The sequence below is a fragment of the Heteronotia binoei genome, chromosome 19 (assembly GCF_032191835.1).
Source record: "Heteronotia binoei isolate CCM8104 ecotype False Entrance Well chromosome 19, APGP_CSIRO_Hbin_v1, whole genome shotgun sequence".
In the NCBI taxonomy this organism is placed as follows: Eukaryota; Metazoa; Chordata; class Lepidosauria; order Squamata; family Gekkonidae; genus Heteronotia; species Heteronotia binoei.
In genome coordinates, this window is record NC_083241.1 from 34,716,456 (window position 1) to 34,744,434 (window position 27,979).

General features: G+C 50.7%; 1 protein-coding gene across 1 annotated transcript in view; it reads right to left on the bottom strand.

Moving 5' to 3' along the window:
• The window catches only part of ARID3B (AT-rich interaction domain 3B), a 100,575-nt gene that overhangs the window by 8,978 nt on the left and 63,618 nt on the right, over positions 1-27,979 (bottom strand). Inside the window, exons 5-7 of the mRNA XM_060260395.1 lie at positions 10,646-10,829; positions 8,944-9,206; positions 7,726-7,980 (exon numbers count right to left, since the gene is read on the bottom strand). Coding sequence (XP_060116378.1) covers positions 7,726-7,980; positions 8,944-9,206; positions 10,646-10,829 — 702 coding nt within the window. The remainder of the gene's footprint in view (positions 1-7,725; positions 7,981-8,943; positions 9,207-10,645; positions 10,830-27,979) is intronic.

Below are 27,979 nucleotides of genomic sequence, written 5' to 3' on the forward strand. Positions count from 1 at the left end.
TAAAGGACTGCTCCCCCCCCCAGTGCCTTCAACCAGGGCACCTGCTCACACTTTTCCTGACACTCGTCAAATAGGTTTAGAAAGTGGGTGGGGCTTGAACCCAGCGAGGCTTCCGATTGGCCAACGGGGATCAAATTGGCTGGGCAGACTTTTCAGGTAATTAACATTTCTTTGGAGTTTTCCAATACAAAAAAACAAACAAGACTGCAAAGGAACAAGGATGTAAATAACATTGTAAATAACACTGCAGTGCAGTAAATAACACTAACTCTAGAAGAAGAATTGCAGATTTATACCCCGGCCTTCTCTCTGAATCAGAGACTCAGAGCGGCTTACAATCTCCTATATCTCCTCCTCCCACAACAGACACCCTGTGAGGTGGGTGGGGCTGAAAGAGCTCTCACAGAAGATGCCCTTTCAAGGACAACTCCTGCCAGAGCTATGGCTGACCCAAGGCCATTCCAGCAGCTGCAAGTGGCGGAGTGGGGAATCAAACCCGGTTCTCCCAGATAAGAGTCCGCGCACTTCACCACCACACCAAACTGGCTCTCAAGCACGGCTCTCAAGTATAGCTAAGTAAGAAGTATCTATAAACAAGCTGTAAACCGTACTGGACAAGAACGTAACAGCCGTATTATGTATAAAAAAGAAAATAAAAGATAGGAAACACAGCAAGTAGATTAACAGCAAGTTATGTAAGATGCCATAATCAATCAATGATGGCATTTAAAGAATATCAGTGTAAAGAGTAATGTATGCTGTTACTATTATAAAGCGCACCTTCTTCAACAGTGGTATGGACCTTGTGCAAGATTAAACCTCTGGACTGGAATACAAATTCCTCGTCATAAACAAGATCTCATTTCGAGTCTCCAAGTAGCAGCCAGAACTGCAATTGCCTCATCATGGAAATCTCCTTAGGCTCCTTCTCTCAAGCTGGTCTGCCAGAATCTGGGCTGGGCAGATTTTTAAAATAGTTGCATTGAAAACGGCTGCCGCCACTGCGCGAGGCCTTCGCTGTGCCGCGCGGCAGCCGTTCCGGGGCTGTGCCCACCATGCTGTGCCCAAATTCCAAGGGTGCCCACGGGCTCGAGAAGTTGGGGGACCCCTGACTAAGCCCGGCCCACCACCGCTTGTCGAAAGGGCTACAGCAATGGTCCCCAACCGTTTTGGCCCCAGGGCCGGCAGGGTGGGGGCACCCTATTCGGCCCCCCCACCCCCTTGCTGCCACCTCCCCCCCGTTTTCTTCCTCCCTCCTTCGCCCCCTGCGCAGCCCCACCTCCTCCCGTTTTCTCTCCCCCCCCCCCCCCGCGCAGCCTCTTAAAAGTGTACTTCACTCCTACTTTGTTCTACTGCTTCATACCAACATGGCTGCCCACTTGGATCTATCCTCCCCCCCCCCCGTTTCCTCCTCCCTCCTTCACCCCCACCCCAGTGCAGCCTCGCTTCCCCACCACCCCCCGTTTTCACCATTTTAAGGCTGAGGAAGGGGCGGTGAAGAAGAAAATGAAGATGATGATATTGGATTTATATCCCGCCCTCCACTCCGAAGAGTCTCAGAGCGGCTCACAATCTCCTTTCCCTTCCTCCCCCACAACAGACACCCTGTGAGGTGGGTGGGGCTAAGAGGGCTCTCCCAGCAGCTGCCCTTTCAAGGATGACTCTTGCGAGAGCTCTGGCTGACCCAAGGCCATTCCAGCAGCTGCAAGTGGAGGAGGAGGAAGAAGAAAAAGAAGCTATTGGATTTATATCCTGCCCTCCACTCCAAATCTCAGAGCAGCTCACAATCTCCTTTATCTTCCTCCCCTACAACAGACACCCTGTGAGGTGGGTGGGGCTGAGAGGGCTCTCACAGCAGCTGCCCTTTCAAGGACAGCTCTGCGTGAGCTATGGCTGACCCAAGGCCATGCTAGCAGGTGCAGGAGTGGGGAATCAAACTCGGTTCTCCCAGATAAGAGTCTGCACACTTAACCACTACACCAAACTGACTCTCCCAGGCTGACCCTTCCCCCAGGAAGGAGGCAAGGGCAGTGTCCCTCGCTGCGGCGGTTTTTCCGGCCAATCAACTGATCGAGGGGGGGGTCAACCTGGGAGGCGCCTCTCCGCCCCTTCCCCAGTCTTAAAATGGTGAAAATTGGGGGGGGGGGGTGAGGAGGCACCACGGGGGTGGGGGTCGGCAAGGCTGCGCTGCCCATTACAAACAGGCCGAGGCTCGGTACCGGTCCCTGGCTCAGGGGTTGTGGACCCCTGGGCTAGAGTGCAGGGACTGAACACTTGCCCTCCTCCCTTATGGCCTTAGCTTGCCTTTAAAAGCAGATGAAGGCTCACTTTCTGGCTGGATGACAGTATTAGGAAAAACCCACAGACGCTGTGCATCGATAGGCACGAACAGTAGGTTTGGCTGAGCCCAGCTCATGAATGGGAAGCCCGGTCAGCATCTCGGAGAACACAGGAGAGAACCGGAGTCTGTGGACTGCCCAAAAGACAAATCGGTGGGTTCCAGGACGAAAATGCAAGTCTTAACTCTTCCGAGAAATGAAACTAACTGAACTGAGAACTGAGGCTACTATGTATGGGTTACATTATGAGCAGACAAGAGTTACTGTGAAAAACCATTATGCTAGGAAAAGATGAAGGCAGCGGGAAAAAGAAAACAATATTAGAAGAGCCCAGCTGGATAGGACCAGTGGACCATCTAGTCCAGCATCCTGTCTCACACAGTGGCCAACCAGTCCCTCTGGAGGGCCAACAACAGGGCTTAGAGGCTGAGGCCTTCATAAGAACATCAGAAGAGCCCTGCTGGATCAGCCCAGTGGTCCATCTAGTCCAGCCTCCTGTCTCTTACAGTGGCCAACCAGTCCCTCTGGAGGGCCAACAACGGGGCACAGAGGCTGAGGCCTTCATAAGAACATCAGAAGAGCCCTGCTGGATCAGACCAGTGGTCCACCAAGTCCAGCCTTCTGTCTCACTCAGTGGCCAACCAGTTCCTCTGGAGGGCCAACAACAGGGCACAGAGGCTGAGGCCTTCATTAGAACATCAGAAGAGCCCTGCTGGATCAGACCAGTGGTCCACCAAGTCCAGCACCCTGTCTCACATAGAGGCCAACAGAGGCCGAGGCCTTCCCCAGATAAGAACACCAGAAGAGCCCTGCTGGATCAGACCAGGGGTCCATCTAGTCCAGCACCCTGTCTCACACAGTGGCCAACAGAGGCCGAGGCCTTCCCCAGATAAGAACATCAGAAGAGCTCTGCTGGATCAGACCAGGGGTCCACCTAGTCCAGCACCCTGTCTCACACAGTGGCCAACAGAGGCCGAGGCCTTCCCCAGATAAGAACATCAGAAGAGCCCTGCTGGATCAGACCAGTGGTCCACCAAGTCCAGCACCCTGTCTCACACAGTGGCCAACAGAGGCCGAGGCCTTCCCCAGATAAGAACATCAGAAGAGCCCTGCTGGATCAGACCAGTGGTCCACCAAGTCCAGCACCCTGTCTCACACAGTGGCCAACAGAGGCCGAGGCCTTCCCCAGATAAGAACATCAGAAGAGCCCTGCTGGATCAGACCAGTGGTCCACCAAGTCCAGCACCCTGTCTCACACAGTGGCCAACAGAGGCCGAGGCCTTCCCCAGATAAGAACATCAGAAGAGCCCTGCTGGATCAGACCAGTGGTCCACCAAGTCCAGCACCCTGTCTCACACAGTGGCCAACAGAGCCCGAGGCATTCCCCAGATAAGAACACCAGAAGAGCCCTGCTGGGCCAGACCAGGGGTCCATCTAGTCCAGCATCCTGTCTCATACAGTGGCCAGTCAGTTCCTCCGGAGGGCCAACAACAGGGCACAGAGGCCGAGGCCTTCCCCTGCTGCTGCCTCCTGGCTCTGGGTTTCAGAAGATTTGTGCCTCTGAATGTTGAGGTTCCCCTCAGTCACCATGGCTAGGGGCCCATGATAGGCTTATTCTCCACGAACCTATCTAATCCCCTTTCGAAAGCTGTTTCTTCCTGTGGCCATCGCGACATCCCCTGGCAGCAAGTTCCGCATTTTAATCGCTCTCTGTGTAAAGTGGCATTTCCTTGTTGTCTGTCCTGAACCTAACACGAGATGGATTGACTCTATAAAGGGACCCACAGTCTTCCGTTTGCCAGGGCGGTTATGGATGGGACATTTTGGGAGTCATTCATTCATACTGTCGCCTAAGTTGGAGGTGGCCTGACGGCACTCAACATACACAGCCAATGATTATAGAATCACCGAGTAGGAAGGGACCACCCGGGTCATCTAGTCCAACCCCCACCCTCCCCATGATGCAGGAAACTCGCAAACGCCTCCCCCTAAATGCACAGGATCCTCATTGCTGTCAGATGGCCATCCAGCCTCTGTTTAAAAACCTCCAAGAAAGGAGAGCCCACCACCTCCTGAGGAAGCCTTCTCCACTGAGGAACCGCTCTAACCATCAGGAAGTTCATAGAATCATAGAGTTGGAAGGGACCTCCAGGGTCATCGAGTCCAACCCCCTGCGCAAGGCAGGAAACTCACAAACGCCTCCCCCTAAATTCACAGGATCTTCATTGCTGTCAAATGGCCATCTAGCCTCTGTTTAAAAACCTCCAAGGAAGGAGAGCCCACCACCTCCTGAGGAAGCCTTCTCCACTGAGGAACCGCTCTAACCATCAGGAAGTTCATAGAATCATAGAGTTGGAAGGGACCTCCAGGGTCATCGAGTCCAACCCCCCTGCACAAGGCAGGAAACTCACAAACGCCTCCCCCTAAATTCACAGGATCCTCGTTGCTGTCAGATGGCCATCCAGCCTCTGTTTAAAAACCTCCAAGGAAGAAAAGCCCACTACCTCCTGAGGAAGCCTGTTCCACTGAGGAACCGCTCTAATATGGCAGTTGTGATAACAGGCTGGAGTGCAGACTGCGACTGTGCAGGGGCCGCAGACACTCACTGGGAGATAAGAGCCCAGGTGACAAACACCAGAAACCCCGCACTGCCCGGTTGCTGAACTCCGCAAAGTCCCCTCTGAATCGAGGCTTTGTTCGTGTGGCTGCGAAGGCCTGCGACTTTGAGAAAATTTGTTCAATTATTTATTTCGTGAGGCGCATTTCCCAATCTCTAGAGACGCGCTTCTGCCCCAAAATAAAGCCCACCCCTCTGTAGAGGCACCCCACTTCCACTCAATTCATGCTCTCGTTTCCGACCCTGAGACAGCTTGCAGTACTGCACTTCGCCAAGAGAGGGAGTAAATGTTTTGGAGCCCAGAAGCCGTAAGGAATACGGGACGCTGCACTGGAAAGGGAAGCATACGCTTAACGTTGCCGTGTTTCGTATTTTAAATGGACAGAGCCTGACCATTCCCACAAAGGTTCCTTGGCGAGAAGCAGAAAAGAAGGAGTCCAGGAACACCTTAAAGGCTAACAAAATTTGTGGTGGGGTATGAGTTTCCGTGAGTCACCACTCGCTTCTTTGGACAGAGGGAACCAATATGCCCTCTAAGCTGTGGAGTGTTGTGAGCAAAAATTCCAACTTTGTGAGCTACTGAATAAATTAAGTTTGCTTTGGGGCCATTTTTCCTGAGCTGAGACAAAAATGCGCACGCCTAAGACTAAAGAACTCTGAGCCAGCCCACACTGACTCAGCTTAGAGGGAACCTGCGTGCAATTCATTTCTCCATGTACGCCCCAGAGGTCGTTGCGATCGGCTACGCAACACCTCCTGACCATCCCTGGCCCTAAGGACGTCCGACATGCCTCAACCAGGGCCGGGGCCTTTTCAGTCCTGGCCCCTGCCTGGTGGAATCAGCTCCCTGTGGAGATCCGGGCCCTACCTGAATTACTGCCATTTCGTGGGGCCTGCAAGACGGAGCTGTTCCGCCAGGCCTATGGTTGAGGCAGTGGGCGTCCTATTATCCCATCATTTGGCCTCCCTTGTGGTGACGTCATGCTTTATTACAGTGCTATCCTACTGTTATTACCATCATTTAAGATGGGCCTATGACTGGTTATTGATATGCTGTGCCCTGTCTGCCGGTGGTGCGTTTTATTGATTGTTTTTACTGTTTAATTTTAATTTGGTGTTTCAACTTGGATATGTAGGTCTTTATTGCTTTTTTTTTTTATACGTAGCGATCCGCCTTGAGCCGGTTTTCGGGAAAAGGCGGAATATAAGCCTACTAAAAATTTACTGCAGACGACGTTGGGATTCCTAAACTGGAAATAGGTATGTTGGTGTCTCAGAATTTTCATCTTTAAACAAACACACAGAAAGCTGCCTTATCCTGAATCTGACCTTTGGTCCACTCAAGTCAATATTGTGCACTCAGACCGGTAGCGGCAGAACCAGTTTGGTGTTGTGGTTAAGAGCGGCAGCCTCTAATCTGGAGAACTATGTTTGATTCCCCACTCCTCCACATGCAGCCAGGTGGGTGACCTTGGGTCAGTCGCAGTTCTCTCAGAGCTCTCTCAGCCCCACCGACCCTCACAGGGTTTCCGTTGTGGGGAGAAGCAGGGAAAGCAATTGCAAACCACTCTGAGACTCCTTTGAGTAGGGAGGGGCTGGGGGGCATAAAACCAACTCTTCTCCTTCTTCTCCAGGATTGGAGAGGTTCAGAGTTAGAATATCGGCTTGGCACCCAGATTCAATCCCCAGCTTCTCCCATAAAAAGGACCAGGCAGTAGGTGATGGGAAAGACCTTGATCTGGGACCCTGGCTCAGTGGTAGAGCATCTGCTTGGCATGCAGAAGGCCCCAGGTTCAACCCCTGGCATCTCCAGTTAAGAAAACGAGGCAGTAGGTGATGGAAGAGACCTTGACATGAGACCCTGGCTCAGTGGTAGAGCCTCTGCTTGGCATGCAGAAGATTCCAGGTTCGAACTCTGGCATCTCCAGTAAAAGAACCAAGCAGTAGATGATGGGAAAGACCTTGACCTGAGACCCTGGCTCAGTGGTAGAGCATCTGCTTGGCATGCAGAAGGCCCCAGGTTCGATCCCCAGCACCTCCAGTTTAGAAAACGAGGCAGTAGGTGATGGAAAAGACCATGATCTGAGACCCTGGCTCAGTGATAGAGCCTCTGCTTGGCATGCAGAAGACCCCAGGTTCCATCCCTGGCATCCAGTTAAGAGAACGAGGCAGTAGGTGATGGGAAAGACTTTGACCCTGAGACCCTGGCTCAATGGTAGAGCCTCTGCTTGGCATGCAGAAGATCCCAGGTTCAATCCCCGGTATCTCCAGTTAAGAGAACAAGGCAGTAGGTGATGGGAAAGACCTCTCTCTGCCTGAGACCCTGGAGAGCCTCTCCGGTCTGGGCAGGCAACACTGATAACAAAGATTTCAGGTTTTCATGGCTGGTAACATCATTAGGGTTTGTAGAATCTTTCGGGCTCAAGTGCCGTGTTCTACTGGAGAAAGTTTTTCTTCCAGACGTTTCGTTCTCGGCTACGGAGAACATCCTCAGTGGCGTTGCAGTCGGAGCAGGCGCTCAGACCTTCTTGGCTGCTGTGCATTGAGTGTGCAATTGAGCGCCTGCTCCGACTGCAACGCCACTGAGGATGTTCTCCGTAGCCGAGAACGAAACGTCTGGAAGAAAAACTTTCTCCAGTAGAACACGGCACTTGAGCCCGAAAGATTCTACAAACCCTAACACTGATAACCTTGCTGGACCAAGGGTCCGATTCAGTCTAAAGCAGCTGGCTTCGTGTGTCCGAAGAGGAAGAGCTCCTCTCCTCTCACCTCGCCCGTTGATTTTGATCTTCATGGGCAGCTGCCGCGCCATGCTGAACAGGTTGCGCTGGAAGGCCTGCTGGACGAACCGCTGCTCTTCCTCCGTCATCCGCGAGACCTTCTCGGGGGGCTCCCCAGACTCCAGCCGCTCTCTCAGCTGCTCCAAGGTGGCCGTTCGGGCTGCTAAGGCGGCCTGTTGGTTGGCCAAGGTCACAGGCATGGCAACGCGATTTGGCGTGGACACGGTCACAGGGATGCCATCGCCTAGGAAAACCAAGAGAGGGTCTCAAGATCCCGACCTGGCGCCTTTCTGAAGCCGAGAGAGGGGACGGTCGCAGGCTTGCCAGAAACTTGTCAAAAGTTTAAAAGGGAATCAAGACCACAGCACCTATAATTCCCTGTAGGCACGGCCTTAATTTAAATAATCTGTCTCAAGGGTCCCCAATTTACTGAGCCTGTGGAACTCTGAAACGGTGTGGGGGGTACAAACCACAAAATGGCTGCCGCAGGAGGCGGAGCCAGCCACAAAACGGCCGCAACAGGAGGCGGAGCCAACCAACCCTGCCTACCTTCCAAGTTCTGATGAGATCAGGCTAACCTGGGTTAGCTAGATCAGTGCACTGCCATCTATTCTAGCCACTTCCTCCCTTCGTTGACTACATTTCCCCAGCTTCTCTAAGCTAGGGGTGGTCGAACTTGCTTAACGTTAAAGAGTCACACAGAATAAATGTCAGATTTTGAGAGCCACAAGACATGAACGTCAGATATATGAGAGAGATGGAGAGGGAGGAAGGAAGATGGGAGAGGGAGGAGGGAGAAAGGTGTGGAAAGAAAGCAACTTTCAATGCATTTTCCAAGCCGCTGGCTTGGGTTAAAGAGACAAATGCCTTCTCCAAGCCTGCCAGCGGGGTGGGGGGGGCTTTGAGAGCCATGCAGTGTGTGTGAAAGAGCCACGTGTGGCTCCTGAGCCACAGTTTGGCCACCCCTGCTCTGAGCCATTCAACAAGAAAGAAAGTGCCTGAACGCCTGCAATAATTCCATATATCGAAGCAATGAGACCACTTCCTCCCCTCTCCGGAACCGGCTGAAGGAAGGCTTGTCACCACCTCTCGTGCCCTGACCCGGCGTGGCTCTGCAGCCCTGGCCCTCGCCAACTGGCCACTTGGCCAGCCGATTGCCCCCTTGGCACGCTGCAAGGCGAGGGAAATGCCAAGTCACCAGGCTGACCTTTCCTGAGAGCTGCCGCTGGAGACAGATGAGGGGCGCCGGTCGTGCCGCTGGGGGCGAGGCTGACGACGGGGAAGCGGATCTTGGGGGGGCACAGGAGCGAAGGCGGCCCCCCCGCGGCAGCCGGGGAGTAGCCAAACAAGGAGGAGCTGTAGCTGGGCCGGCGGCCTTCCCGCCGGTTGCCGTCGATGGCGGCCTGAAGTTCTGCCGGGGAGCTTAAGGACTTCTTCTCACATTCGTATGCATAGAGGTACTTCATATACCTAGAGGGGAAGCAGGGAAGCGTAGCATCAGAAGAGCCCTGCTGGAAGAGACCAGCGGTCCATCTAGTCCAATGTCCTGTCTCCCACACTGGCCACCCAGTTCCTCTGGAGGGCCAACAACAGGGCACAGAGGTCGAGGCCTTCCTAAAAACATCAGTAAAGCCCTGCTGGATCAGACCAGTGGTCCATCTAGTCCAGCATCCTGCCTCACACAGTGGCCACCCAGTTCCTCTGGAGGGCTAACAACAGAGCATAGAGGCTGAGAGCTTCATGAGAACATCAGAAGAGCCCTGCTGGAAGAGACCAGCGGTCCCATCTAGTTCAGCGTCCTGTCTCCCACAGTGGCCAACCAGTTCCTCTGGAGGGCCAACAACAGGGCAGAGAGGCCAAGGTTGGTGTAGTGAGAGAGCCAGTCTGGTGTAGTGGTTAAGTGTGCGGACTCTTATCTGGGAGAACCGGGTTTGATTCCCCACTCCTCCACTTGCCCCTGCTGAAATGGCCTTGGGTCAGCCATAGCTCTCGTAGTTGTCCTTGAAAGGGCAGCTGCTGTAAGAGCTCTCTCAGTCCCACCCACCTCCCAGGGTGTCTGTTGTGGGGGGAGAAGATAAAGGAGATTGTAAGCCGCTCTGAGTCTCTGATTCAGAGAGAAGGGTGGGGTATAAATCTGCAGTTGCCTTCTTCTTCAAGGCCTTTATTAGAACATCAGAAGAGCCCTGCTGGAACAGACCAGTGGTCCATCTAATCCAGCATCCTGTCTCACACAGGGGCCAATCAGCTCCTCCGGAGGACCAACAACAGGGCAGAGAGGCCGAGACCTTCCTAAGAACATCAGAAGAGCCCTGCTGGAACAGACCAGTGGTCCATCTAATCCAGCATCCTGCCTCACACAGTGGCCAACCGGTTCTTCCGGAGGGACAACAACAGGGCATGGAGATCGAGGCCTTTGTGAAAACATTAAGAGCCCTGCTGGATCAGACTAGGGATCAATCTAGTCCAGCCTCCTGTCTCTCAAAGCTGCCAACCAGCTCCACTGGAGGGGCAACGACAGGGCACAGAGGCCAAAGCCTTCCCCTGATGTTGCCTCCCGGCACTGGAACTCGGAAGCTGACTGCCCCTGAACGTGGAGGCTCCCCTTCAGCCGCCGTGGCTAGTAGCCACGGATAGACTCATCCTCCATGAATCTCTCTAATCCCCTTTTTGCAGCTATTTATTCCTGCGGCCCTCACAACATCCTCTGCCAGCGAATCCCACCTTTTAATCACTCTCTGCGTTATTCCCTTTTGGCCGTCCCGAATGCTCCCGGAGCGACGGTCCTTTCCTCCAGCTCCAGAAGCCTCCCCTCCCACTCCCTCCGTCCGCGACATCCCCAAACGCCACTGCTTTCCTCAGAGCTCCCGGCCGCATTCGGAGAGAGCGCAGCGGCCGGGGGAAAGCCTTACTGTGTGCGAAGCGTGAACGCGGCACTGGTGATGGAGGTGGGGAGGTTAAGGCCCTTGGTGATCTCCCGCCAGATCTTCTTGTTGATGATTTCCACCAGCCCGCCCTTCTCGGTCACCAGCTTGTAGAGCATGTAGAGGTCCAGGATCTGCTTCGCCATGATGGGGATGCGGTTGATCGGCGTTCCTGCAGCCGGATTTTAAAGAGGCGGAGAGAAGAAAGGGAAGACAATGACTATAGGCGACAGCCACCTTTAATAGCCTACGACAGCATCACAGAGCATTTATTTGATTTATATCCCGCCCTCCCTGCCGAAGCAGGCTCAGGGCGGCTCACAATATAAAATCACAACGAACAGTTAAAACCAATACATCAGGGGCGGCCAACGGAAGCTCTCCAGATGTTTTTTTGCCTACAACTCCCATCAGCCCCAGCCAGCATTGCCAATGGCTGGGGCTGATGGGAGTTGTAGGCAAAAAAAAACATCTGGAGAGCTACCGTTGGCCACCCCCTGCAATACATGCTATAAAATCACACATTCTATGATTAAGACAATTAAGAAGAAGAAGAAGATGATACTGGATTTATATCCCGCCCTCCACTCCAAAGAGTCTCAGAGCGGCTCACAATCTCCTTTACCTTCCTCCCCCACAACGGACATCCTGTGAGGTAGATGAAGATATTGGATTTATATCCCGCCCTCCACTCCGAAGAGTCTCAGAGCGGCTCACAATCTCCTTTCCCTTCCTCCCCCACAACGGACATCCTGTGAGGTAGATGAAGATATTGGATTTATATCCCGCCCTCCACTCCGAAGAGTCTCAGAGCGGCTCACAATCTCCTTTCCCTTCCTCCCCCACAACAGACACCCTGTGAGGTAGATGAAGATATTGGATTTATATCCCGCCCTCCATTCCGAAGAGTCTCAGAGCGGCTCACAATCTCCTTTATCTCCCTCCACCACAACAGACACCCTGTGAGGTGGATGAAGATATTGGATTTATATCCCGCCCTCCACTCCGAAGAGTCTCAGAGCGGCTCACAATCTCCTTTCCCTTCCTCCCCCACAACAGACACCCTGTGAGGTAGATGAAGATATTGGATTTATATCCTGCCCTCCACTCTGAAGAGTCTCAGAGCGGCTCACAATCTCCTTTACCTTCCTCCCCCACAACAGACACCCTGAGAGGTGGGTGGGGCTGGAGAGGGCTCTCACAGCAGCTGCCCTTTCAAGGACAACCTCTGCCAGAGCTATGGCTGACCCAAGGCCATGCCAGCAGGTGCAAGTGGAGGAGTGGGGATTAAAATTAGTTCGGCGCTAATCACTCTTACGGCATATGTTTCAGTGGCGACGGTATTTCTTCGGTTTCCTACGATACAGGCTCCATGTCAATTGAAAGCCAACCGGACGAGAACGGTCTTGCAGGCCTTGCGGAACTGGGCAAGGTTCCGCAAGGCCCTCGCTTCCTCTGGCAGTTGATTCCACCAGTGGGGGGCTGCGATCGAAAAGGCCCTCTCCCCGCAAGCAAGGAAATACCAGTAATAAATCACTGACACTTATTAACACGGTCTCTCCTCTTGGCGGCCAGATACAAAGATTTGGCCACTGTTTCCATAGTCACTACATGACCCTTAGAAAGTAAAAAAAAAAGTGTCTTTCTCTCATCAGGTTGATTTTTTGGGGGGGGTCTTTCACTAACGGCTCCAGCAACAAAGCTCAGAGACCGCAATAACAGGTTCGATGCACAAGAACAGGATCCAGGCTTTTTATTCCGTCAGCATCACAAGTGCGCAGTCTGTCAGTTTCTGGGATTTTACAGAACCTTCCAAACAATACAGCTGAAGGTAGCGCATTCAACCGGGCTAGCATAAAGGTTCTTCGATAATGCGGAGTGGTCAAACAGAGGAAATAGTCTGATAGGGACCCTTGGGGAGGAGGCCCTGCCTTCAAGGGGGAGCAGGCGGGGGGAGGGGAATGCAAGGCAAGAACACAGGAATGTAGGAGAAGTCATGTTGGATCAGTGGCCCGTCCAGTCCAACATTGTCTCACGCAGTGGCCAAAACCCAGGGGCCATCAGGAGGTCCACCGGTGGGGTCAGAACCCCAGAAGCCCTATCACTGTTGCCCCCTCAAGCACCAAGAATGCAGAACATCACTGCCCCAGAAATAAGAACACCAGAGAAACCATGCTGGATCAGGCCACTGGCCCATCCAGTCCAACACTGTCTCATGCAGTGGCCAAAACCCAGGTGCCACCAGGAGGTCCAACAGTGGGGTCAAAACCCCAGAAGCCCTCCCACTGTTGACCCCCAAGCACCAACAATGCAGAGCGTCACTGCCCCAGACAGAGTGTTCCATCTATACCTTGTGGCTAATAGCCACTAACGTAACTCTGCTCCATGTAAGAACTTAAGAAATGCCATGTAGGATCAGGCCAATGGCCCATCCAGTCCCCACACTTTGTGACATACAGGGCATCAGGAGGCCATCAGGAGGGCCAGAACTCCAGAAGCCCTCCCACTCTCGGCCCTCTCAGGCACCAAGGATACAGAGCATCACTGACCCAGACATAAGAACATAAGCCATGCTGGATCAGGCCAATGGCTCATCCAGTCCAACACTCTGTGTCAAGTAGTGGTCAAAACACAGGAGCCATCAGGAGGTCTACCAGTGAGACAAGAACTCTTGAAGCCCTCCTACTGCTGCCCCCAAACATCAAGAACATAGAGCAGGGGTGTCAAACATTTGGCCCAGGGGCCAAATCAGGCACCTGGAGGACTCCTATCAGGCCCCTGAGCAACTGGCTGTCAACAGTTTCCTTTTCCCTCTCTCTTGCTTCCTTCTGCATCCAAGCTTCCTTTGCGAGGTTTGCTTTCTCTATCCCATGCATAATTTTATAAACCTCTGTCATCTTGCCCCTCAGTCATCGGTTCTCCAAGCTAAAGAGCCCTAGCCTCTTTAACCTTTCTTCGTAGGGAAGGCATTCCTTAATCATTTTAGTTGTCATTTTCCTGGGACCTTTTCCAGTGCTATAATATCTTTTTTGAGATGCAGTGACCAGAATTGTATATAGTATTCCCAATCAGGCCTTGCTACAGATTTAGGCAGGGGCATTTAGAATGTCTTTTACCGGCGTCTGGAAAGTACGCAAAACGCTCTGAGCTCAAAGAGCACTTGGGGGAAGGTAAATTGCCCCAACCTGAATAACCCGACTTGGACCATTCTAATCTGATCTCAGAAGCACAGGGACTTTTTTTTGAGCAGGAATGCACAGGAACACAGATCTGGCTGGCTTGGCATCAAGGGGCGTGGCCTGATATGCTAATGAGTTCCTGCTGGGCTTTTCCTACAAAAACGCACTGTATGTAACTATGGTGATGTCGGGGTGGGTGGGTCTGGTACGCAAATGAGTTCCTGCTGGGCTTCTCATGCAAAAAAAGCCCCGTGTGGAATGATAGCGATGTCAGGGGGTGTGACCTGATATGCAAATGAGTTCCTGCCGGGCCTTTTTTTTGCAAAAAAGCCCCACACGGAATGATGGTGATGTCAGGGGATGTGGCCTAATATGCAAATGAGTTCCTGCAGGGCTTTTCCTGCAAACCACCCCCCACAAAACCCTGCAGAAGCATACGCAGGGTCAGCCCTGGTTAGTATTTCAAAGCAGTCAAGGCATCCACTTTCTCTACAGGCAGTGCCATTCCTAAATGCTCTGGCTGCTCTGGAGGTCTTTTCTAAGCTAATTACTGCAGCAAATCTCACTCACAGAGAAAGCTGCGCAAACACACATCGGAATAGGAAATGCCAGAGAGTGGAGATCACACAGACGAGCTCCTTCGACAGGAAAGGAAAAGAAACCCTCCAACTAAACACCAGAGGTGCTGCCCGCAGGACGGATTTCCTGGAAGCCTAAATCATATTCCGTAGCAGAGGACATTCACAGCCCTTGACATTCCTTTGAGATCCAGCCCAAGATTGGGCGGGTTATAGGGTGGGATATAAATCGCAAATTAAATTAAATTGAAGATGAAACATTCTGCTTGGGCGGGCTGCCGGATGGCCGCGGAGGGCAGGTTCGCCCCCGGATTCTGAACGCAGCACCCGGCTTGATCTGCCCATCAGCCTGGATTTCTGCCTTTCGTTCAAAGTAGATTCCGCAGATCCAGAAACGCGAGGCAAATACGCAGGAAGCGTTCTGCCCAATGATCTCACGGGAAGTGTGTCTGCTCCCACCTCCTCGCTATGCCAGCCAATGAAAGAATGCCGCAGGTATGACCGACAAGCTGGTGACCGCTCTCCCCATAACTGTTTTGGCTTCTGCAGAGAAGGAATTGGGAGAAAAGAGGAAGACCCAACACGAGATGGATGGACTCAGTTGGTAAGACCTGAGTGAGGCTGCTAATGACGGGACATTTTGGAGGTCGTTCATTCATTCACGAGGTTTCCATAAGGCAGAGGAGACCTGACAGGAGAAGATGACTGTAGTTTTATACCCTGCCCTTCTCTCTGAATCAGAGGCTCAGGGTGGCTTACAATCTCCTTTATCCTCCTCCCCCACAACAGACACCCTGTGAGGTGGGTGGGGCTGAGAGGGCTCTCACAGAAGCTGCCCTTTCAAGGACAGCTTTGCAAGAGCTACAGCTGACCCAAGGCCATTCCAGCAGCTGCAAATGGGGGAGTGGGGACTCAAACCCGGTTCTCCCAGATAAGAGCCTGTGCACTTAACCACTACGCCAAACTGATAGCACTTCACACGCAGTTCCCCATAGAAAATTTTCACCCCTGCCCGGCTCTGGATAGCCCAGGTGAGACAGATCTCACGCGATCTCAGGAGCTAAGCAGGGCCCAGGAAAGTATTTGGATGGGAGGCCTCCCGGGAATACCCAGGCCGGGAGGCAGAGGCAGGAAATATCAAGCCGCTGCCCTAAGTCCCCAGTGGGGGTTGCCAGAAGTCAACCATCTCTCTCTCTCTCACACACACTTAAGAAAAAGAACATTTTCTATCTGACTTATGTAAACATAGTCTGTTTTTCTATAGTTGTCAGGGTTTGCTGTGCTGTGAAACCTATCATGTTAGAAGGGTTAAAATGTGAGCTATGAAGCATGGCTAAATCCCAGTGCTCGTACATGGTCTATTGTCCTTTCTGGTAACACAATTTAAATATGATGATGATTTAAATATTACTAAATTATTTAATTTCGAATAGGAAAATTTTGCAACAAATTTCCACCGAAAACTCACATCTGTGCCCATATACACACGCTATGGCTCAGTGAAGGGACCGCAGCTCAGCGGCAGAGCGTCTGCTTGGCATGCAGAAGGTTCCAGGTTCAATCCCCGGCATCTCGTTTAAAAATCTGGACACTGGTGATGGGAAAGACCTCTGCCTGAGACCCTGGAAAGCCGCTCCAGTCTGAGTAGGCAATACTGACTTTGATGGTCCAAGAGTCTGGTTCAATAGAAGGTAGCTTAATATGTACCTGTACTCAGGGATTTTTAATAGAAAAAGCACAGCATGAACTCATTTGCATATTAGGCCACACCCTCTGACATCATCATTGTTTCACAGCTTTTTGTCGGAAAAGCCCAGTGGGAACTCATTTGCATATTAGGCCACACACCCTGACATCACATTGTTTCACACAGCTTTTTTTGGAAGAGAAGCCCAGCGGGAACTCATTTGCATATTAGGCCACACCCCCTGACAGCAACATTGTCTCACACGGGTTTTTTTAGACGCCCAGTAGGAACTCATTTGCATATTAGGACACACCCTCTGACATCATCATTGTCTCACACAGCTTTCTTGTTGGAAAAGCCCAGCAGGAACTCATTTGCATATTAGGCCACACACCCAACAGCGCCATTGTTTCACGCGGCTTTTTTGTAGGGGAAGCCCAGCAGGAACTCATTTGCATATTAGGCCACACACCCGACAGCGCCATTGTTTCACACAGCTATTTTGTAGGAAAAGCTCAGCGGGAACTCATTTGCATATTAGGCTATTGTTTCACACAGCTTTTTTGTAGGAAAAGCCCAGCGGGAACTCATTTGCATATTAGGCCACACACCCAACAGTGCCATTGTTTCACACAGCTTTTTTGTAGGAAAAGCCCAGCGGGAACTCATTTGCATATTAGGCCACATCCCCTGACATCACCATTGTTTCACACAGGGCTTTTTTGGTAGGAAAAGCCCAGTAGGAACTTATTTGCATATTAGGCCACACCCTCTGACGTCACCATTGTTTCACACAGCTTTTTTGTTGGAAAAGCCCAGCGGGAACTCATTTGCATATTAGGCCACACCCCAGACGCCAAGCCAGCTGGAACTGCGTTCCTGGGCATTCCTGCTCAATAAAAGCCCTGCCCGTGCTATTGGAAGGGGCTCTGGCTCAGCAGAAGGTCCCAGGTTCAACCCCCAGCATCTCCAGTTAAAAGATCTGGCCGCTGGTGATGGGCAAGACCTCCGCCTGAGACCCTGGAGAGCTGCTGCCGGTCTGAGTAGACCCAGGGTTTGGTTCAGTAAAGGCAGCTTCATGGGTTCAAGCGTTTCTGAGAACCGTACCTCTGCTCTCCTTTGCAAACGTTCTTGGCTAGAGAGCTGGAGTGAGCCAGGTGCGCGGAAACATTAACAGAGATTAAATCCTCAGAATGCATCAAGCAAATGCACTTCTACGCTTCCCAGGGGTGGGGGGAGGCCCTGCTGTGTGCTTAATCCCCACCCACTCTTCCTCAATCCAATTTAGCGAATGGTATTAACCTCTCCCTAAGCAAGCTTGATCCAGTGACCAGATGGGTCAGAAAGAGAGTGAAAGGGGAGGAAAACTGTTACGAGATCTCTGCGGGGGTGGGTGCTAATGCGCGAGAAAAGCAGTCGGCGGTTGGCTCCTGGCCTGTGGCTGGCGTCAGAGGTGTATCTTGCAACTTTCGGCGCATGTCTGGCAAGTGCTTTAAGAGAAGCGCCTCTGGCAGGCTGCCCAAAGGGAAATCCTGAGGATGCTTTCCAGGCAATGATCGTATGTGGGGAGAGACTCTGCGGACAAGGGGCAGGGCATCAGCTTTGCATGCGGGAGGGCCCACGCGCTTGATCCCCCTTGGCATCCTCAGTTTTAAAAGGATCAGGGCAAGAGGCAATGGGAAAGACCTCTGGGCCGAGACTCTGGAGCCCTTCTGCCAATCAGAATAGACCGGGGAGGGGGGGAATCTCCAACTGCTGCCAATCAGAATAGACTGAGTGGGAGGATCTCCAACAGGTAGCTCATGAAATACTTGTAACAGGCTGAAAGCCCAAGAGTAGCTTGCATGTTCCCTAAAACACAGTGTACTGTTGCAACTCTCTGTCTGGGGCAAGTGATGCTCTGTATTCTTGGTGCTTTGGGGGAGGGGCAGTGGGAAGGCTTCTAGTGTCTTGGCCCCACTGATGGACCTCCTGAGGGCACCTGGTTTTGTTGGACTGGATGGGTCATTGGCCCGATCCAACATGGCTTCTCTTATGTTCTTAGAAGACCCAGGAAAAAGATCGGGAGAGAGAAAGGTCCAAAGTCCTGGCAAAGCTCAGTCAAGCTGACCAGCCGTGTGGTGGGAGTATTTGAACCAGTCCCGCCTTTTCTAGGGGATGAGCAGGCCCTGCCACTAAGAGCCCCGTGAGCTCTTGGAGGATTGGCTACATCAGGGGGTGTGTGGCCTAATATGCAAATGAGCCCCTGCTAGAATTCTATCCCTGGACCCTGTACTAAGAGCCCTATAAGCTCTTGGAGGGTTGGCTCCATCAGGGGTGTGTGGCCTAATATGCAAAGGAGCCCCTGCTAGAATTCTATCTCTGGACCCTGTACTAAGAGCCCTGTAAGCTCTTGGAGGGTTGGCTCCATCAGGGGTGTGTGGCCTAATATGCAATGGAGCCCCTGCTAGAATTCTATTTCTGGACCCTGTACTAAGAGCCCTGTAAGCTCTTGGAGTATTGGCTCCATCAGGGGTGTGTGGCCTAATATGCAAAGCAGCCCCTGCTAGAATTCTATCTCTGGACCCTGTACTAAGAGCCCTGAAAGTTCCTGGAAGATTGGCTCCATCAGGGGTGTGTGGCCTAATATGCAAAGGAGCCCCTGCTAGAATTCTATCCCTGGACCCTGTACTAAGAGCCCTGTAAGCTCTTAGAGGGTTGGCTCCATCAGGGGTGTGTGGCCTAATATGCAAAGGAGCCCCTGCTAGAATTTCTATCTCTGGACCCTGTACTAAGAGCCCTGTAAGCTCTTGGAGGGTTGGCTCCATCAGGGGTGTGTGGCCTAATATGCAAAGGAGCCCCTGCTAGAATTTCTATCTCTGGACCCTGTACTAAGAGCCCTGTAAGCTCTTGGAGGGTTGGCTCCATCAGGGGTGTGCAGCCTAGTATGCAAAGGAGCCCCTGCTAGAATTCCACCCCCGGGCCCTGTACTAAGAGCCCTGTAAGCTCTTGGAGGATTGGCTCCATCAGGGGTGCGTGGCCTAATATGCAAAGGAGCCCCTGCTAGAATTCTATCCCTGGACCCTGTACTAAGAGCCCTGTAAGCTCTTGGAGGGTTGGCTCCATCAGGGGTGTGTGGCCTAATATGCAGAGGTGTTCCTGTGAACAAAAAAATCCCAGGGGATGAGAGAGAAGCAAGTTTAATATGCTTAATATTCCAGGGGTGGAAACTGCCCTCAAGTCACAGCTGACCTACGGTGACTCTGCAGGGTTTTCAAGGCAAGAGGCGTTCGGAGGTGGTTTGCCATTGCGGGACTCTGAATCACAACCCTGGTATTCTGCGGAGTTCTCCCATCCAAATACTCACCGGGGCTGACCCTAATTAGCTTCTGAGATCCAATGTGATCAAGCTAGCCTGGGATATTCAGGCCAGGGACATGCCAGAGAAGAAAGACAGATAAAATAGACCTAAGTGCTCTTCTCTATTTTGTCCTCACAACAACCCAGCAAGAAGTTAAGGTAATTTTCGTGGCGAGCGTGGATTTGAACTCAGGTCTCCTGGGCTCCACTATGCTGCGAGGACAAATAGTAAGAGGGGGAGAACCAGGAATCCCTTAGAATTATTTTGAACACCTCTCTAAAACTCACTGGTTTTTCTGTTCTTTCTTTGGCCGCTGTTGTTCGGAGCTACAAACTCGCACTCGGATCGTGGGCAGAGTGCGAGGTCGAGCATGCCAAAAAGGGGCAAAGGGGGAGCCAGGTTTTAATCTGCAAGTTCCACCCCCCCTGCTTCACAGGTGCAGGCATAAAAAGGAAAAGATGCCGGAACCTTTCCACGCTTGCACAGAGAGCCCTTTCATGTGCACGCACACGTACAGATTCTGGAAGGGGGGGGGGTGAAGCGAAGGCCCCTCCACGTGGAACAGGAAAGGCTGGAAAAACTAGCATCATGGGACACAGGGAGAGAGAGGGGCAGAGGCAGAACGGATCCTTTCACAGCCGGCTGCAAAGCCTTGTCAGGGCCCATGATGGATTACTGTCATCTGGCAGGGTAGGGGATTAATGATCCGGAGGTCAGAGGGGAGAATTCCAGAGGGAAAGGTCACTGACCGGGGGGCACAGCCCGAGACTTGTTGGCTTTTGACGGCAAACTCATTTTACTGTACTTTCTGAGCACGCTGCTCTCCCCACCCCACACACACAAAGCACAAAAAGTGTCATATATAAAGTTGTGGACGACGTAGACGAGGAGCTGGACTCTCGTTGGCCCGAGACGGATGGGGGTTTCCTCTCCCCTTGGATTCCGGGCTGCTTCCCATCCCACAAACGCAGCCCCCCCCCCCCTTGTTCCTGCTGCCGTGCAATCCCAGGACGCCTCACCTTTGGTACCGAGTAATCAAAATCAGACGGGGCGGGAGGCCTCGGACACAGATAATAAACAGCGGGCTGCTTTTCAAGGCTTGGAGGGCGTCTCACCTTTGCGTCCGGATCCCGAGACAAGTCTGGATAACCGAGAGTGATGAATTCTTCTCAGGAGGGGAGGCGGGGGGGGGGGACAACGGCAGGGCAATTGCCCCACTAACTGTTCACGCAAACCAAATTATTAATGAAAACCTTTCCATACAGACAATAGCCTTCCCCTGCACTAAAGGATCTACAAAGTTACTTGGATATATCGTTAGGGACTGTGGTCTACACTACTGAGCATAGCTTGCTGAAATTAGGATCCTGCTACATTAATTCTTACGTTGTTTAACGTGTCGTGTTGGGCACATTTGGAATACTGTGTGCAATTCTGGTCACCGCACCTCAAAAAGGATATTATAGCATTGGAAAAAGTGCAGAAAAGGGCAACTCGAATGATTAAAGATTTTGAACACTTTTCCTATGAAGAAAGGTTAAAACGCTTGGGGCTCTTTAGCTTGGAGAAACATCGACTGCGGGGTGACATGATAGAGGTTTACAAGATAATGCATGGGATGGAGAAAGTAGAGAAAGAAGTACTTTTTTCCCTTTCTCACAATGCAAGAACTCGTGGGCATTCGATGAAATTGCTGAGCAGTTGGGTTAGAACGGAAAAAAGGAAGTACTTCTTCACCCAAAGGGTGATTATGATTAAGATGTGGAATTCACTGCCACAGGAGGTGATGGCGGCTACAAGCATAGCCAGTTTCAAGAGAGGGTTAGATAAAAATATGGAGCAGAGGCCCATCAGTGGCTATCAGCCACAGTGTGTATATATACACACACACACACACACACACATATATGTACATAATTTTATTGGCCACTGTGTGACATAGAATGTTGGACTGGATGGGCCACTGGCTTGATCCAACATGGCTTCTCTTATGTTCTTATGTGTTAATACTTATGCTTTGATTCAGGTTCTGTTTTTAGACTTCTGGTTAGCTCTATCACCATCATTCCTGTTGGGTTAGGAAAGAGAAAGAAGATATTGGATTTATATTTTCTGCCCTGCCATAGCTCTTCTGGGACAGGCTCTTTCTTAATTTTTAGCCCTAGCCTAGGAAGGAAGGAAGGAGGGAAGGAAGGAAGGGATGGAGGAAGGAAGGAGGAAGGAAGAAAGGAAAGCAGGCAAATAGATGGGGGAGAGGGAAGGAGAGGTGGAAATAAAGCAACTTGAGAAGTGCCACATTAGGACATGCATAAACCAGACTTAAAAAAATCCATCATGAAATAATTTTCTGCTAATCATTTGATTTTTTTTCTGCCCTAGCCAGAGTAGCCTCCAAAACCACCCCAGCCAGAAGTCTCCTGAATTTTTATCCTGCTGATTCACTGACCACCCCACCTTGAGACAGAATCATCTGCTACTCTTACACATTCGAGTAAACATGAAATAGTACAAGGTTCTTTCCCCTTGCCACGGGGGCGGGGGCAAGACGTCCCCCCTTCCTGTGAACCTGCTCCAGAATCTATAAAATCGATCAATCTGTTCAATTCAACACTCAACACCCCCTCCCAAACACAATGGCCCATCATGCAAGAAGTGCACCGGTTTCTTGTTAGCCAGTTCTCACCTTCAGGCAGTGGATAGGGACAACCAGCTTGGTGCAGTGCTGTAGTATTACAGCAGGGATCCGGGAGATGCCGGGACTTAATTCCCCACTCTGGCACTGATGCTTGCTGGGTGACCTTGGGCCGGTCACACGCTCTCAACCCTAACCTACCTCACAGGGCTATTGTGAGGATACGGCAGAAAAGGGGAGGGAAACGCAAGCTGCTTTGGGTCCCCATTGGGAAGAAAGGAAAGGTCCCCTGTGCGAGCACCAGTCGTTTCCAATTCTGGGGTGACGTTGCTTTCACCACGTTTTCACGGCAGACTTTTGACGGGGTGGTTTGCCATTGCCTTCCTCTACACTTCCCCCCGCCCAGCAAGCTGGGGACTCATTTTACCGACCTCGGAAGGATGGAAGGTTGAGTCAACCTCGAGCCGGCTACCTGAAAACCCAGCTTCCGCCGGGGATCGAACTCAGGTCATGAGCAGAGCTTAGAACTGCAGTACTGCAGTTTTAACACTCTGCGCCACGGGGCTCTTGGTTCTCTCTAAATCTCCCCCTAAATTATCACCACCAGCCCAAAGGAAACAGAGTCTCAGAGCGGCTCACAATCTCCTTTATCTTCCTCCCCCGCAGCAGACACCCAGCCTTATCTTTCCTTATTCTAATTGAGTTCTAATAAAGCTAAGGGTAGTCCCCTGTTCAAGCGCCGGTCGTTTCCGAGTCTGGGGTGACGTTGCTTTCACAACGTTCTCACAGCAGACTTTTTACGGGGTGGTTTGCCATTGCCTTCCTCAGTCATCTCCACTTCCCCCCCTCCCCAGCAAGCTGGGGACTCATTTGACCGACCTCGGAAGGATGGAAGGCTAAGTCAACCTCGAGCCGGCTACCTGAAAACTCAGCTTCCGCCGGGGGTCGTGAGCAGAGCTTAGGACTGTGGTGCTGCAGCTTTAACGCTCTGCGCCACGGGGCTCTTTATTGGGAAGAAAGGAAGGGTATAAATGCAGGAAACAAGTGAATAAAGATGGGGTTGGTGTGGACGGACGTGTGAGGCAAACACAAGCCAGAGATTTTGGGTGTTTCGCCAGGAACTTTGCCCTGTAGGTTGTGCCTTTACCCCAAATCCACCCCTACGCCCCGGAGCTCATTTCACCACCACTCCACCCCCCGCTATTAAAAAAGACAGCTGCTCTTCTGAAAACATCTGGCTGGGATAGCATCAGGCAGCCTGAACAGGCACCTGGGGCTCCCACCTCTCAGTGCAGGAGATCGAAACTGTACCATCTCTGGCTCTTCTCTGAATTGTGCTCGACTTCATCTTGAAAGCCCTAACATAGTTAAGACAGCTGAACGCTCCCAAGTACCTGAGATCAGTTTGGTGTAGTGGTTCAGGGTGTGAACTCCTATCTGGGAGAACCGGGTTTGATTCCCCACTCCTCCGCTTGCAGCTGCTGGAATGGCCTTGGGTCAGCCATAGCTCTTGTAGGAGTTGTCCTTGAAAGGGCAGTTGCTGTGAGAGCTCTCTCAGCCCCACCCACCTCACAGGATGTCTGTTGCGGGGGGGAAAGATGCAGGAGATTGTGAGCCGCTCTGAGTCTCTGATTCAGAGAGAAGGGCGGGGTATAAATCTGCAGTCTTCTTCCTCTACCTCCTTCTATAAGAATCTACCTGTCTGCTGACTCCGTCAGAGGCCCTGGTACGGTTACCAACCTCCAGGTGAAGCCTGGAGATCTGCTTTCGTAACGGCTCTCCAGACTACATGAACAAGTTCTCCCAAAGAAAACTGCTGCTTTGGATTCAGAGGATTAGTTGCCTCTGAACGTGGGGGTTCCCCTTCGTCACCGTAGCCTGTAGCCGCTTATAGACTTATCCTCCATGAATCTAATCCTTTTTGAAAGCTGTTTATTCCTGCAGCCGTCACTACATCCTCTGGCAGCAAATCCCACATACGAACCGCTCTCTTTTGTCCGTCCTGAACCTACTGCTCATTGGATGCTCTTGAACACTAATATTTTGGGAGGGAGGAAAACAAATATTATCTTGATCAACTCTCCCCCACCTCATGCATAATTTTATAACCCTCTATCACAGAGGTGGCCAAACTGTGGCTTGGAAACCACATGTGGCTCTTTCACACACATTGTGTGGCTCTCAAACCCTCCACTGTCCCGTCAGCCAGATTGGATAAAGTATTTGTCTCTTCGCTTCTCCAAGCCAAACCAGTCAGCATAGTAGAAAATGAATTTAACATTGCTTTCTTTCCACCTCTCACTTCCCATCTATTCCTTCCTCCTTCCTTCCTTCCTTCCTTCCTTCCTTCCTTCCTTCCTTCCTTCCGCTCTCAAACATCTGACATTCATGTCTTGTGGCTCTCCAACATCTGATGTGTATTCTATGTGGCTCTTACATTAAGCAAGTTTGGCCAGCCCTGCTCTATCGCGTCTCCCCTTGGTCATCTCTTTTCTCAAGCAAGAAGTTCCAGATTTTTCAGCCTTTCCTCCTAGGAAAGGTGCTCCAACCCCATCATTCTCTTGGTTCCCCTCCTCTGTACTTTTTCCAGCTCTGCAACAGCCCTGCGTTTTCACATCCCCCAACGCTTCTGTGTCCACTGGCGTTCCCAAATGACCGTCAAAGAAGAGTATGTTAAGGCAATCCAAGGAGTCATTGAAACGGTCCCTCATGTTCTTCTGGACTGCTCTTTCTATAGCAGTCCATGAGCAAGATACCTAGATGCACTGCTCTCCGACCATCAAGGCCTTTCTGACAATGCCAAGGTCCGCTTTTTACTCCACGGAAACACAACTTTGTCACTACTCACGTTGCTTGCTTTTTACAGGTTGCGATCCAAATCAGAGAGGCTTTATTTATTTATTTATTTATTCTATGACTTATATCCCGCCCTTCCCATAAAATGGCTTCAGGGCGGCTCACAACAAACGATAAAACAATACACAAAGTGCAAAATTGTTACAGTTAAAAAGTCAAAACATTTAAAAACCTTAAAATCTTAACATTAAAACTATACCGTATATTTCACTAAAGTCTGATAAGCCACATTAATCTAGTCAGGCGTAGGCTAGCCGGAAGAGGCTTGTCTTACAGGCCCTGCAGAACTGAGTAAGGTCCCGCAGGGCCCTCACCTCTTCCGGCAGCTGGTTCCACCATGTGGGGGCCATTGTAGAGAAGGCCCTGTCTCTGGTTGTCTTGAGACGGACTTCTTTGGGCCCGGGGATGGTGAGAAGGTTTTGCGTCCCAGACCTCAGTACTCTCTGGGGAACGTGTGGGGAGAGACGGTCCTTCAGGTAGGCAGGTCCCAGCCATATAGGGCTTTAAACTTTTACTTTTACTCATGCGTAGCCCACAGCTAGTTTATGTCATTTAACTCTTGCTGGTTTTTAAGGTTTTATTATATTTTATAGTGTTACTGTTGGTTTTAAACTATACTGTATTCTTACATTAATGCCAATAAAGGTCTAATGGACATTGGGTAATCCAAGCGGATGCGATCAGCACCTGGTAACGGCGGGTATATCAGATTTTAGTGTTTTATTAGGCTATTATTGGCTGTTCGCCACACTGAATACCCCAGTAAGGTGGGAAAAGGTGAGAGAACGATATTTTCATAAGCATTCCCTTTTCAACGTAACTCAAATCTTCCATCCGGCAGTGGAATCTTGTGTTTTCATACACCTGCAGCTGACCCTTAGATGGGCATTTTTTTAACTTCAGACAGTACAAAAAAACCAAAAAACCTCCACTCTTCTTTCTCTAGAGCTGTACTAATGCTTCTCGCAGTAGGTTAGGTCTGTCCTGCTTCTCCATCTAAAATGCCCAAACAGCACTTGCGTAACTTTCTGATTTTTATCCCCCAAGACTGTATGGAAATGTGTGTTCAAACTGCGTTTTGTGTCCAAGAGGATTTCCAGCCGTATGGACAGAGGGAAACCATTTCTTTCAAATCACCTTTTCAATTGGGTGGGATTTCAGGCAGAACAACAGAATGAGGAAAGACAAAAAGATCTACAGAGGGTTATCAGGAACAGTGAAAAAACATTGGGGTGAGTGGGAGATTTGGTGACTACTCTTGCACTGGGGCTCCAAATTCTGCATCAAGGTGGCAAACTGTTTTCCGCTCAGCCCAAACTGTGCAAATTAAAGAGATGTGCACATCTATTAAACTGCAGCTGTATTTTGCTTCCAACATCTCAGATGCCAGAGATTTTTGGGGCGTGTGCAATGATTTTCTGACAAAGTCCTGAGGGCATTCCACATCAAGTCGATACACAAAGCCATAGATTTTGTTAAAATTTGGCATAGCCCTTATACGCATCTATAAATGTATTTTCAACCGTTTTTTTAAAAACCCACCTCTGGGATCATGGCCACGGAGATTCTGCTGGAGCAGGGCTTCCCAAACTTTTCTTTCCCGTGGCCCGGTTATTTTTACACTTCTCCTTCGTGGCCCACTAAAATTTGGGGGTGGAGCCAGGAGACTTTGGGGGTGGAGTTGGGAGACAGGAATTATGTCATTTTCTGTGGTGTCAAGGACCAAGTGATGTCACTTCCGGGGCACACTGAACCCAAAACTCCACCTTTTCCTGTGATATCACTTCCAAGGCATTTCATTTCAGAAAAATCTCTCTGAAACTCATGCTGAGCCAAAATGGCGGTGGAAAGTGGGCGGTCCTCTCTTTTCACCCCCACACTTGCATGCACCTCTCTGTTTGTGTATTCTTCTCCAGCTTGCAAGCACTCCTAATGCCCATGTTCAGCTGCCTGCACCACCTACACATCCCTTCCTCAACAGCACTGGCCAGTGTATGCAGTTGGGAGTGCTGTTGCCACTGCCATCAGGAATGCCAGCACTGTGTACCATCCACACTGGGCCCTGGCAGTTGCTCTACCTCAAAATACGCTGATACATTTAGTAGGCCCTTCTTCAGCTGCTACTACTGGAACCCTGCCTCAAGCTACAACCAAGCTTGCTTGGTTTCAAGAAAATCTTTTGACAGCTATTTTTCATACTTTTCTTTGGTTGAAACACTGGGAAATGGCTGTGAAAGGCAGCAGAGAATTGTACTGCAATTAATGAATTAATTTCAAGTTATATGAAGTTCATACAAGCTTTTGTGCAGTTATTCCAAAAAGGATATTATAAGGTGCTTGCAGCTTTTTACTGGCTGTGTTTCCCATGCCTTTAAAAGCAACCTGTTGTGCAGATACTTAGCTAGTGAACTACTTTCATCCTTTTTAATATCTACAGGAGGAGTTTAATTTTGGTGTCAGACAGCTGTTAAAAGCAGGACCAGTAAATTGGTGCCAAGTTCATAGTACCATCACTTCCAGTGCTGTTGAGATATACCGCAGTAATCTTCAATAATCTCTTTCTGCCCACAACTTTTACTCTCACTCACTCACACAAAAATCTCATAGAAGGCCACCTGGCTACAACTGGGGTGCCAACTTTTCAATGGCAGAGCTCCTATGTCTGCAACAACAGTATGATGAACAAAAAAGTTTCATCCAGCAAAAAAGGGAGGGAGGAGGGAGGGAGAGAGAGAGAGAGAGGAGAGAGAGAGAGAGAGAGAGAGAGAGAGAGAAAGAAAGAAAGAAAGAAAGAAAGAAAGAAAGAAAGAAAGAAAGAAAGAAAGAAAGAAAGAAAGAAAGAAAGAAAGAAAGAAGGAAAGAAGGAAAGAGGGAAAGAGGGAAAGAGGGAAAGAGGGAAAGAGGGAAAGAGGGAAAGAGGGAAAGAGGGAAAGAGGGAAAGAGGGAAAGAGGGAAAGAAAGAAAGAAAGAAAGAAAGAAAGAAAGAAAGAAAGAAAGAAAGAAAGAAAGAAAGAAAGAAAGAAAGACATGGAAAGAAAGAACATAAACAT